We start from the raw sequence: 13,041 nt of genomic DNA, 5'->3' as shown, positions 1-13,041 counted from the left end.
GGTGTGGAGCCCAACGCAGGCCTCTACCCCATGACCCTGGGATCATGACCTGAGCCCAAAATCAAGAGTTGGAACTTCAACCTTCTTCCTTTTAAGAACATCTTCTCCTTCTTCCTTTAAAGATCTTGCCCATTTACCTGGTAATCATAGTTATTTTAGCATAAGTCCTAAATCATATTTTTTCACTAGGTGAGATATCTCTAGACATGCCACCTAATTTTTAAACAGAACACTAATGATTACAAGTTTCCTTTTTGTGATTACTGTAAAGCCTTTAACGAACCATTTAATGCCTAGTGTTTTTTCTTTTTTAATTATTCCCCAAATTTTCAGGAGTGGAATAATTGGGTCAAAAGATCTGATGGATCCTGATATATATTTCCAAGTCTTTTCCACAGGAAAAACTGACCAGTTTACAAGTTCCATCTTCAATTGGGGAACCAATATTGTCTCCATTATTCTGCATTAGATATTAGTATTTTATTAAACTTACTGATCCGATCTTGGCTCTTGCATAACATTTTTTGCGTGAAGGACGAAGCGTGATCCGGCCTGACCCTCGTCTACCGCGGCTCTGGGCGGGGCGGGGGTGGGGGGGTGGGGGGCGTTGGAGGGTGCGCTGTGCTCGGGCGCCCCCTGTCGCCCATTGTGACGCCGGTCGCGTGCCGGATTCCCTAGGCGAGCAGCGGCGGCGGCGGCGGCGGCGGCGGGGCAGAGCCCCTAAACCATGGCCGAGTCACAAGAGCTGCTGCTGCAGCTGCAGAAGGACAACCGCGACGGGCGACTACGGAAGCAGGAGCTGGAGGAGCTAGTGCGGGGCCTTGAGGCCGAGAGCGAGAGCCTCACCGGGCGCCTGCAGGACCTGCGGGAGCGTGAGCGCAGGTGCGCGGGAAGCGGGGCTCAATGGGGACGAGGCGGGCGCGCGAGGGTCAGTACTACGGGTGGTGGCACCCAGGCCTGGGCAGAGCGGCTGGCCGGCCCGTCGGTTACGCCTCCCCGCAGGGCCCGAACCTCCGCTCTAAGCCGGCGGGACCTGGGAGATCTACTCAGGGGACCCACGAAGGGGAGGGTGCGGCGACCCGGCGCGGGCTTCCTCGGCCTCACTAGTAACTGGCCTTTCCCGGCGGTTGTGGGAGTCTGAACACCCGCCGCCTCCCTCGGTGGCAACGCCTCAGTTTCCCCTCTGCAGCCTACAGCGGCAGCGAAGCCAGGCGGCGCGGGCCCAGAGAGGGGAGGCGCGCGAGGCGGCGCGGGAGCGCGCTGAGCGCGCGCGCGCGCTGCTGGAAGCGGCGGAGCAGCACAAGCAAGACTTGGTGGGGCCTGGGCCTCGACTGGGGATATGCCTGCGGAGAGGGCGGGGCCCTAAATAGGACCCGGGCAGGGTCGGGACCCAGTGTGGGGCCGTTCCGATGCTGGGACCCCGCCCCGACTGGGGTAGGGCCAGGAGCGGAGCCTGGGGTCTCTGAGAGGCCCAGACTGCCCCCCTCAACCCTACCCACAGGAGCAACACAACCGGCAGCTGCAGGAGCAGTGGGAGGAGCTGTCAAGTCAGGTACAGTCAGGAGGCGGCCTTGGTCTCTAGCTTCCCCTAGGAAGTCCCGTTGTAGTCCTCGCCCCGGTTTTTACCCTGTCCCGGCCTTTAAGGACATCCCCTGCCCCTTGAAGCCCCGCAAACCCCGTCCTCACAAGACCCATCCCTAGCTCTTCTACTACGGAGGGGAACAACTGAGTCAACAGCGCGCAGAACAGCAACTCGGGACCCAACTGATGGCTTTGCAGGTGTTTGGGTGGGGCCCCCAATGCCGGAGCGGCGGTGCGAGCAGCTCCCTGAGGGGCGGGGGTGGGCCAAGCGGACGCGTGGGTGGGGTTCCGGGAGTGCTGGGCTCCTGACATTCCTTGGATCCGTCGGAAGAAACAACTGGAGATAGTGGAGGCCAAGCACGCCAAGCAGGCAGAGGGCCTGCGGCAGGTGCGAGCGAAGCTGGGGTTTGAGGGAGAGTGTCGGTTTCGAGTGTGGGTGGAGCCTGGGCAGGTGCAGGATGGAGAGGGGTTATTATCCCAAGTCTCATCAGGGCCCCCCACATCCCAGGGCGTGCAGCGGACGGAGGAGGCTTGGGCCAGCTTTCAGGAGCAGAGCGGAGTCCTGCAGGTACGACCCCCCTCAGTCCCAAGAGCAGCTCACCTCCGACTCCACTGTGGCTCCCACTCCTCCACCCCCAGAGCTGCTCCTTTCTCTCCCCGCCCCACCCCACCCCCAGATCTCCTCTGCGAGTCCTGGGGCCTTACTCCCTCCCCGTCCAGGAGCTGCAGGGAAAGGTGATGGAGGCGGCGGCTACGCTGGACGCCTCGAGGGGCGGCCCGGAACTGTAAGGGGTTCAGGACTGTGGGGGTAAGGTGGGGTGGCTGTGGAACCGAGGCAGATCGTCCACCTCGATGCCCTTCCCGGCAGGTGCGACTCCCAGCCTCGACGGATGCAGGACTGCGCGGGCTCGCTCATGGAAGAGGTGGCCAAGGCTGACTGTGTGAGCGCGGGCCCTGGGCGGGGCGCGCTGGAGTCGGGACCCAACACATGGGAGATACCCACACCCACGGGGTCCCACCTGCCCTCGAGGGCCCGCCCCCCGACGGAATCGCAACCCCCGTACCCGCCCTGCGGGAGACTGGTCCCCTACGATTCCCTCCCGCTCCTTGAGAGACCCGGACCTCGCGGCGCCCTCCGCTCCGGCGCTGAGCTAGACGCTGCTCCGTCTTTCCGTAGGAGAGGCGGCTTTTCGGCGGCACCTGCGGAGCGGGCCTCAGGTGAGCCAGTGGCAGGTGGCGGGCGCGCTGGGCGTCTTGCCCGCCACTGCCCGTCTGTCCGTCCGTCCTTGGGTCCGCAGGCTGTGGGCTCTGGGCGCGCTGCAGACGCTGCTGTTGCTCCCGCTTGGTTTCCTGGCGCTGCCTATGCTCTGCCTGATGCTGGTGAACCCCTCCGCCCTCCGCGGGGGGCTCCCGCGCTTCGACTTGGACGCAGCCTTCCGCGGTTTGCGCTACACTCTGTCCCCGCTGCTCCAACTGCGCGCGCGCGGCCTGCTGCCCGCCTAACGCGCATCATGCCGGCCGTGGCCACAAGCACTAAGCACTTCTGTCTCCTGTGTGGTTTCTGGGCGCCTGGGGGGAGGCCGAGGGGAGACTCCTGGGGTGGGGGGTGTAATGTGTCGCTCGGCCCAGCGGCCCTGGCACCTCCGGCGCAGAGGGTGCTGGGCCTTCCAGGCGGTGCTTAAGTTTGCAGAGGCTGTCCAGGGCGCCTCTCGGCGGAGCCCGCGACTCGGGAGTGAGCAGGGTGCGTCCTCGTCTGACACCGGCGCCTTGGGCTGGCTCGCACCAAGGAGCTCCCGGGAGGGGTCCCCTTTCCTACAGCCCCTGCTGCCACGCCTGAGCCAACTCGGAAGTTGGCCAGTATCCTTTGCTAAACTTGCTTTTTCCCTGCTAGTGAGCCTGGGGGTTGGGGGAGCAGGCCGGTCAAGTCCCCTCCGTGGAGATCCGTGGTTCCTCTGGCCCGGCTGCTTGGGGGTGATTTAGTTCCCCACAGTACCTCTTGTTTTTTTTCAGGGTCGGTTCTTCTCGGTGCGGGTCCGGGCATTCCTCTCCTGTGGTCCGCCCCGCTTTCCGGAAGTCCCAGCCCTGCTGGCAGTGCACGTGCAGCTCACCACTGCAGTCTTTGTGAGGACTCGTCTTTTTACTCATGTGAAATGCTCTGCTTAGTGGAAATGATGAACCTTGAGTTTCATTTTGCCCTACTTTTACCCGTTACATTTTTTGGTAGTAAAATTGTTCCGTGTATCTCGTTGCCGGCGCGGCACACAGGTTTTTGCTGTGGCCTCCAAATAATCGTTTTCTTATTGATTTGTTGGTGTTTTTTTAGTCTTTTGGGAGTTAAATTTGTTTATGTAATCCTGTGTATAAAATTCTATCAAATTTAAGACTTAACGTGCTGTGTCCTAAATGGATTTCATTCTTGGGGTGCCTGGGTGGCTTGGTTGTGTTTGACACTTGCCTAGGAGTTGTAAAGATATTCTCAAACGATGGCTTATTTTTTTTAAATTTATTTTTAATTGTTTAAATTTATTTATCTATTTTTAGAGAGAGAGAGAGAGAGAGAGAGAGAGAGAGAGAGAGAATTCCAAGCAGGCTCTGCACAGTCAACACACAGCCAGTCACAGGGCTCAAACTCACCAACTGTGAGACTACGGATGATGTTAGCTTAAATCAAGAGTCCTGTGCTTAACTCAGCCAACCAGGTGTCCCTCTCATACCTTACTTTTAAAAGAATTTTATTTTGAGAGAGAGAGGTGGGGAGAGAGAGAGAGAGAGAGAGAGAGAGAGAGAGAGCGCGCGCGCGCGCGCGCACGCGTGGGGGAGGGGCAGAGAGAGAATCCCAAGCAGGCTCCACACTGTCAGCACAGAGCCCAACGCAGACTCAAACCCACTAACCTTGAGATCATGGCAAGAAATCGAGTCCAGCGCTTAACGGACTGAGCCACCCAGGTGCCCCCCCTTTAATACTTTTAATTGGTGTAAACATTTTGTTTAGCCATTCATTATAACATTTTGTTGCTAACCATTTTGTTTATTCATTCATGCATAGATGCCCATTTGGGTTGTTTCCACCCTGTGGTTGTGGTAAATAATGCTTCTGTGAACAAATATTTGAGTCTCTGCTTTCACTTCTTTTGGGTGTGTACACAGAAGTGGAATTGCTCGATTAGTACTTCTGTGTTTGATTTTCTGAGGACCTGCTCTACTCTGTTCCACAGTGGCTGCTGCACTTTACATTTCCACCAGCAGATCACAAGGGTTCCGATTTCTCCACATCCTCACCAACATTGGTTTAAGTTTTAAAAATAAGGAAAAATGCGTGCCTTAGTTGGTTGAGGGTCCAACTTCCATTCAGGTCATGATCTCACGTGAGGTGGAGCCCCACTTAGGGCTCTAGGCTGACAGTTCAGAGCCTGCTTGGGATTCTGTTTCTCTCCTTCTCCCGCACTCATGCTTTCTCTCTCTCTAAATAAATAAACTTAAAAAAATTAAAAATAATAGCCATCTTCATGAGTGTGATTTGCTTTCAGTTTTTAGGCATTGCATTATTTTTTTTTCTTCCAAGTTTTTTATTTATATTTGTCTTTATTTTTTATAGTTTATAATTACAGAATCAAATCCATGAAAGAAGATGTTTTGGGGAAGTCTAGCTTTTATCCCTGTGCCCTCTACCCTCTTGCCTGCATTCCCTTAGAGGAAACATTTGATTGTTTTAATGGACTCTTCTTTTTTCCCCTTAGCTAAGTGAAATATATCCAGTCACAACCTCTTCCCTCTTCCCAGTCACAACCTGTTCCCTTCTTAGGTGAACACATGGACTTCTCTGCTCCTCTTTTAGCACCTGGCTCTGAGCAGTGTCAGAGAAGTGGTGTCCTTTACTGAACTGCAATGACATGGGTGGATTCCCATGATTTGCTATATTACATCAATAACTCAATGAGAAGCCTTCTGCTAACACTTTTCTGTATTTTTCCAGATAGTCTTTGAGATGCATTCCTAAAAATGGGATTATGGGTCAAGGCTGGCTCCATACAGGATAGTGCTGGAGACCTGCCCTTTCCATTCCCACCATCACTGGATATGTCCCCTGTTGTCACACTGGGGATTTTTGTCAGTCTGAGAGGTGAGAAATGGCACTTCAGTGCAGTTTTAATATGCATTTATCTTATGATCAAGGTTAAGGAGCCCTGTGTGGGGCTCAAACTCACGACCCTGAGATCCAAGACCTTAGCTGAGATCAAGAGTCAGATGCTTAACCAACTGAGCCACCCAGGCACCCCAAAGTTAAGGATATTTTTATATTTAAGTGCCAGTTACCTTTCTTTTTCTGTAAACTACTCATATCATTTGCGTATCTGAAAAATGTAGGATTGTAGGGTTTTCTTCTTCCTCGGTTGGCATTTTCACTTTGAGATCTTTACTGTTTGTCTTTTACTTTGTTCATGGTGTTTCTTTTGCTATCCATACACTGATTGTAACATTGTACCTGCCTGTATTGATTCTGGATTTTGGTTAGGAAAGTTCTCCTCACTTCTAGGTTATTGAGGAAACTTACCCATGTCGTCTAACATTTGCATAGTTCTATTATTATTTTTTCAAGTAATCTCTATGATCAACGTGGGGGCTGGAACTCATGACCCTAAGATCAAGAGTCAGACACTCCTCTGATTGAGCCAGCCAGGCACCACTTGCATGGTATCTTAGTTCACATTTCAACCTCCAGTCCATTTCAGACTTAACTATGGTTTATGATGTGAGGATCTTTTGCACGTCTGTAGAAATTTTAGACTCGGCTTGTCAATTCTCATAAAAATGTCTGGGAAGTGAATGCACCGAATTTAGAGATCAATTTGCAGGGACTTCAGTCTTCTAGTCTTCAAACATGACGTCTCTGTCCAGTTTTTACTTCTCTCAGCAATGATCTGTATTTTTTTAGTGTCACGGTCTCGCACATCTTTACTTTTAGCCCTAGATATTTAACTTTTAAAAATTGTTTTAAAAATTAAAAAAAATTAACTTTTTAAAAAAATTTAATATTTATTTTGAGAGACAGTGAACAGGGGAAAGATAGAGAGGGAGACATGGAATCTGAAACAGGCTCCAGGCTCCTAGCTGTCAGCACAGAGCCTGACGCAGGGCTCGAAACTACAAACCATGAGATCATGACCTGAGCTGAAGTCAGATGCTTAACTGAGCCACCCAGATGCCCCAAAAATTAAAAAAAAAATTAAAAATGTTTATTTATTTTTGAAAGAGAAAGAGAGAGTGCAAGCAGGGGAGGGGTGGGGAGAGAGAGAGAGAGAGAGAGAGATCTGAAGCAGGCTCCAGGCTTTGAGCTGTCAGCACAGAGCCCGATGCAGGGCTCGGACCCACAAATTGTGAGATTATGACCTGAGCCAAAGTCAGACGCTTAACCGACTGAGCCACCCAGGCGCCCCTCAGCATTTTATGTTTTTGAATGCTATTAAAAATGGTGAAGATTTTTTAAAATTTCATTTTCCAACTGCTCATTGGTAGCATATAGAAATACAACTGACCTTTGTATATTGACCTTGTGTACTGCGATATTGCTGAACCCCCTTAGTTCCCTGAGCTTTTCTGTAGATTCTTCAGGACCTTATAGACAATGTTATTGTGCATGAGCAGGATGGTTTCTCTTCCTCCTTTCCAATCTATCAACCACTATCCTTACTGCACTGGCCACACTCTCCCCCAGTACAATGCTATTAGAAGTGGTGATAACAGGCAGGGCACTCGTGTCTTGCTCCAGACCTTGGGGTGGCGGGGGGGGTACGTCTTGAATATTTCATCGTTAACATGTTAGCTGTGAGTTTTTTTCTCAGATGATCTTTATCAAATTGGAGATGTTTCTTCTTTTTTCTAGTTTGCTATACTAGAAGTGTAGAGTAGTCCATACTGACAGTTGCCCTGTTCCTGTATTTCTATTGCATTTTATTCTATCATACGAATAACCACAGTTATTTATCTATTGTTGAAGGACATTTTGGTCAGTTACAGTTTTTGGTTATGAATAGTGCACCTCAGAACATTCCTATTTGTGTCTTTCGGTGTACAGATTTTGCATCTGTTCGGTACCTATGTAGGAATGGAATTACTGGGTCATAGAGTAGGAGATTCTCAGCTTTAGTGGACACGTCAGTTTTCCAAAGTGGTTGTAGCAGCTTGCACATCCACCAGCAGCTTCGGAGCATCCTGGTTGCTCCACATGCTCACGACACCTGATATTGTCTTTTCAGACACGCAGGTGGGTTAGTAGGTATCACGTTATGGCTTTAACTTGCATTTTAAGCTGAACACCTTTTATTATTATTCAATGGCTCAGGATAATCTGTTTTGTGAAATGCCTCTTCAGCTCTTTGTCCATTTTTCTAGTTTGTGTCTTAACTGATTTTTAGTAGTTTCTTATAGAAGTCCTTTGAATAGATACATGTACTGCAGACATCTTTCCAGGTTTGTGGCATGCTTTTTTTTTTTTTAAATACTTTTTAAAAGCTGATTTGTTTGCATAATCTCTACACCCCACGTGGGATTTGAACTCATGACCCCAAGATCAAGAGTCACATGTTCTACCGACTGAGCCAGCCAGGCACCCCTGTCGTCCCTTTTCAGATAGTTGAAATTAGTTTTTTTTCCTTTTATGATTAGTGCTGGTTTTGGTTCTAAGAAATCTTTGTGTGTCCCAAAGTCATCAAGCCTGTATTTTCTCTTCTGTATTTTTTCCTAAAAGCCTTAAACTTTACCTTGAACATTCAGCTCTCCATTTCACCTGGAATTTTTATGTCTGATGTGACACAGGCAGTGAGGATTATATTTGTTTTTCTATACTGATATCCAGTTGATGTGACACCATTATTGAAAAGACTATTCTTTCCCTACTGCCCTGGAATGTCTTTATGTATGTGGGTCTATTCCTGGACTTCTCTTCCATTGTAAACCACATTGTCTCAACTACTGTAGCTTATGGATAAGTCTCGATATCTAGGCTTGTTGGTCTTTAAGATCGTAATAGCTGTATTTTGACCTTTGTATTCCCATATAATTTTTAAAAAATATTTGAGAGAGAGAGCACGAGCAGGGGGAGGGTAGAGAGAGAGGGGGAGAGAGAATCCCAAGCAGGACCCAGACCCAGCATCGAGCCCGACATGGGATTCAATCCAACAACCCTGAGATCGTGACCAGAGCTGAAATCAAGAGTTGGGCGCGTAACTGACTGAGCCACCCAGGCGCCCTTCCCGTATACATTTTAGATGTGCCAGTTTCCACCATAAAACTTTCTGGGATTTTGATTGGTATTTGCAGTGAAACTACAGATCGATTTGGGGAGAATAATCTGTGGGATGTTGAATCTTCGAATCCATGACTATGTTACTCTATTCGTTTAGGTCTTCTCTCAACAATTGTACTTTTCAGTATTTCTTCTTTCATTAGATTTATTTTCTGATATTTGATGTTTTAGGATCCAACTCTAAATGATACGGTTTTCTTTTGTTGTGAGATATATGTTGTACACATACACACACAACTTGACTTTTGTATATGAATCTGTATCCTATCACCTTGACTATAGATATTTATCGATTATCTGGATTTTCACGTACACAAATTCCACTTCTGAGTTTTGTTTTTCCTTTCCAGATTCTTAAACTGTTTCCTTTTATTGCTTGACTGGGCTGACTAGGGCCTCCAGCACAAGGTCTTATAGGGGTGGTGGCAGCAGGCACGTGTATACCTTGTTCTTTATCTCAGAGGCACCCAGTGCTCACCTATAAGCAGGATGGGTTTTTTGCAAACACATCAAGGAAGTTCCTGGTCCTTGGGGCATGGCTTTATTTCTAGTATACCCTATCCCAAGTGTAGACCAAATTTCCCTAATAAACTCCTCGGAGGCATCAGGCTCTTGGGTTGGTCTTTAGTCACCAATGTCATCAAAACAGGGATATTATTGTTAAGACTGATTTATAGAACTTAGGTCTTTTAACTTATTTTTTAAGTAGGCGTCACACCCAATGTGGGGCTTGAATTCACAACCCTGAGGTCAAGAATCGCATGTTCTACTGACTGAGCCAGCCAGGCACCCCTGTTAAGATTATTATTATTTAAAGAAAAAGAGTAGGCAAGAGGGGAAGAGAGAGAGGGAGAGAATCCCAAGAGGGCTCCATGTTCAGCACAGAGTCTGATGTGGGACTTGATCCCATTACCCTGGGTCATGACCTGAGCTGAAATCAAGAGTTAGATGCTCAACCAACAGATTTATTCGGCCCCCTCTCCTCCACCACCAGTTAAGATTTTTAAATTTGTTTTCAGTCTCTAAAGAGACCTTATTTTCTTGTCAGCTCACAGATTTAGATTTTCTGCCCAGTATTATAAATAGCATTTCTAATTTTTCAAGATCTATAGTTTGCCATAACGCCAGAACCGTGTATGTTGCATTTGACTTCCTTTTTAAGGCCAATTTGACAAGTCTTTTCAAGGAGTGTGGTTTGAAATATTTCTACTATGTTTGAATATATTTCTACCATTTTACAATGTGTTTATATCCTGCTTTTTCTATGCTCTCCCCACCCTTATGTTCTGGTTGATCTTTCTCCAAATTACACCCTATTTTCTGGTATCTTTTTAAATTTTTTAAAAATATTTTTATTATTGAAAATATTTTAAATGTTTATTTTAGAGAGTGCAAGCAGGGGAGGGGCAGAGAAAGAGGGAGGGAGACACAGAATCTGAAGCAGGCTCCAGGCTCTGAGCTGTCAGCACAGAGTCTGACACAGGGCTCGAACTCACGGACTATGAGATCATGACCTGAGCCGAAGTCGGACACTCAACCAATTGAGCCACCCAGGTGCCCCTGTAGACTGCTTTTTGAACAGGCTTTGCATGAGGAATGGGGTATGAACCGTGAGATCATGACATGATCATGACAGTGTCCCTGCCCGTCAGGATCATGACATGAGCCAAAATCAAGAGTTGGACGCTTAATCAATCTATCCGGGCATTCCCTTTTGAATTTTTTAACTTACATAATTGGCTTTTTCATATTTTTTTTTCTTTTTTAAGTAGGCTCCACACCCAACATAGGGCTTGAACTCACAACCCTGAGATCAAGAGTTGCATGTTCTACCTATTGACTGAACCAACCAGGCACCCCATATTTTTTTTGAATCTACTGCTCAGGACTCAACTGTGCTTCCTGAAGCTGAGTATTTATGTTTATCACCAACTCTGGAATCCCACTGGAAGCTGACTGGAGCTTCTCCTTCACAGCTTCCCCTTTTGCTTTATTTTGGTAATTTCATTGTTCTCTGGTTTTCTCTTCATCTAGATCTACTGCTTAAAGTTAAAAATGCTGTTTAAACTTTAGTGACATTTCTAGTTGCCCTGTGTCATCCTCTTCTTTTAGTTTGGGGTCTTCCTATCTGCTTAGAGGGTCACAGTGGGTAGGAGTAGGTGGCTGTTGGGGGCTGGCTGCACAAAGGTTTTTGAGTCCTGGAGCAGAGGCAGGACATGGAGCCACACCTGTGCTGGCAAGAGACACCGATGGGGCGGTTGGGTGGCCTTTAACAGGAGCCGGAACAGAGCAGTTCAGGAAAATGCAGTGTGATTGTTGGTGCATCTGCGCTGTGATGAGTCAGTTGTGAAGTGCATTAACCTGGGCCCCTAGAGGCTTCCTGGTGGGCTGCACTCCAGGTGGGAGAGGGAACACTGCCCTGCTCCCTTCCCAGCATATCCAGGAATCACCCCTCAGCTGAAGGTACACCTGGCACTCCACACTTTTGCTGGTTTTTATTTTGTTCACATTGGTTAAATCTTAAGTTGAATATAATTTTTTATACACAAGAAAATACTTCATGTACCTAGGGAATGTGTTGGGAATGTGTCCAGTGCAAACCAATTATTCACACCCATGCAGAGAGTGTCGCCAGAGGATTGTCAGTCATCTCAGTCTCACGTGTCACATGTGGGTTACACTAGGAAGGAATGGATTGCCAGGCTCTGCATGGTGGACTTTTGTCCTATTTGTCCTATAAAAATAATTCCAATGGATGGAATGACGGGGCCACAGCACAGCAGCCAGGGTGGGGCTGTGCTCTCTCAGCTCTATGATTGTGGGATGGCTGGGGGGCGGCCATGATAGCTGGTCCAGCTCCACCCTCAGTAGGGGATGTCGTTCTGATAGTACTGGATCATGTCGTAGGTCCGGCTCCTGGAAGGAGAGTGGAGGGAGGCTGTAAGGAGACTGTCTCGGGTCTGGGTCCCTCTCCCCGCTGCGTCCTTCATGTCTGCCTGGAGAGCTGCATTGGGGAAGTGGCCCTTTTCTCCTCTCTGAAGGTGCAAATGCAAAATCGCAGACCCTCTAGCCTCCCTGCCAGCCTCTCTTCTAGGGACACTCCTTTCCCCACCTGTGACAATGACTGTGTGAGCTCCTTTCTGCTGTCTCCTCCTGGGCCTCCTCAGCCAAACACCACTCTGCCCCACACTCTGGTAGGGGGAGTGTTAGCCAAAGATATTCCGTGTCCCCAGACATAGTGAGTGACTCTTCCCCCTGGCCTGCCACGTGGCATGCAAACGACAGCTCATTCTCCTCCTGTCACACCCCGCAACCCATGCGCGTCCTACTCTGCCAACAAAACAATCGAGACCTCCCTCGTCCTGCCTTTTACACCCCTCTTGTCATGTTCCTCATGCTTGCCCTTGAGCTGCCTCCCGTTCCTCTGCTCCTGTTAGGCCCACCCCAGCCGGCTTGCCGTCTTCCTTGGGTTCCATGTCTGCACCTCCCAGAGGGGAAGCTTGGCTCCCCGACTGCCCAGGTGCTTAGCCGCTCTGCCTTCAGAACTGGAACCCACCTCTTCTCATGGCTCCACTATCATAATGGCCAATTGGCCTGTCTCCACCCTGGGCCACCTGTCACTGCCCAGGCAGCAGCGTGAGGAAGGTGTGGGGAAGCAGGGGTGGGGCTGAGGCCTCTTCTGCTCCTCAGCCAGCCACTGGGCTGTGCTCGCCTCCTTGCATGCCCTTTGCACCAGCAGCTTGCTTGGCCTCGAAGGCTGGGTCCCAGGTGGACACGGTTTCTGGCCTTTAGGCCTCTGTTGGGTGTTCCCCTCAGCATATCCCTGGCCCCTCTAACCCAGTACCCTGTCACTCCATGAGGGCTCCCTTCAGGAGTTGTGGTACAGAGTACCCTGGGACAGCAGCATCTTCGTCACTTTGGCCCAGGCGTGGCCCCACGCAAGGTGCCTGGAGAATATTGGTGTGTGGCAGCGGGCTCCGGAGGGGAAAGTGGAAGGGGGAGACTCACCTGTTACTGAGGAAGCAGCTCTGAATGACCTTCATGATGAAGTTTGCAGCCTCTCTCTCGGTCATGTTGGGGCTAAACCTGTGCCTGGGGGGCGAGGGCTGTGTCAGGGCTGTCCCCTGCCACCTGTGGAAACTGCTCCCTCTAGGCTA

At 49.5% G+C, this 13,041-nt stretch overlaps 2 protein-coding genes across 4 annotated transcripts in view; one reads left to right on the top strand and one right to left on the bottom strand.

Moving 5' to 3' along the window:
- The first annotated feature begins 674 nt into the window (after positions 1-674).
- TMEM191C (transmembrane protein 191C) lies at positions 675-3,947 on the top strand. Of its 3 annotated transcripts, none has more exons than XM_047827941.1 (10): positions 675-882; positions 1,190-1,313; positions 1,502-1,552; positions 1,702-1,779; positions 1,913-1,969; positions 2,090-2,149; positions 2,302-2,366; positions 2,450-2,522; positions 2,759-2,799; positions 3,592-3,947. In XM_047827941.1, the coding sequence occupies exons 1-10, from the start codon at positions 728-730 to the stop codon at positions 3,704-3,706; spliced, it is 819 nt and encodes a 272-aa protein (XP_047683897.1). In that variant the 5' UTR covers positions 675-727; the 3' UTR covers positions 3,707-3,947. The 3 variants fall into 3 exon arrangements, with proteins under 3 accessions (XP_047683897.1, XP_047683894.1, XP_047683896.1); XM_047827938.1 differs by lacking the exon at positions 3,592-3,947 and adding an exon at positions 2,880-3,118; XM_047827940.1 differs by lacking the exons at positions 1,702-1,779; positions 3,592-3,947 and adding an exon at positions 2,880-3,118.
- A 7,417-nt stretch (positions 3,948-11,364) lies between these two features.
- The window catches only part of PI4KA (phosphatidylinositol 4-kinase alpha), a 111,459-nt gene continuing 109,782 nt past the window's right edge, over positions 11,365-13,041 (bottom strand). The window contains exons 54-55 of the mRNA XM_047828065.1: positions 12,893-12,976; positions 11,365-11,800 (exon numbers count right to left, since the gene is read on the bottom strand). Of these exons, the coding sequence (XP_047684021.1) occupies positions 11,749-11,800; positions 12,893-12,976 (136 nt within the window). The 3' untranslated portion in view covers positions 11,365-11,748. The remainder of the gene's footprint in view (positions 11,801-12,892; positions 12,977-13,041) is intronic.

Source organism: Prionailurus viverrinus, chromosome D3 (assembly GCF_022837055.1).
Source record: "Prionailurus viverrinus isolate Anna chromosome D3, UM_Priviv_1.0, whole genome shotgun sequence".
NCBI lineage: Eukaryota > Metazoa > Chordata > Mammalia > Carnivora > Felidae > Prionailurus > Prionailurus viverrinus.
This window is presented reverse-complemented; position numbering and strand designations above follow the sequence as displayed.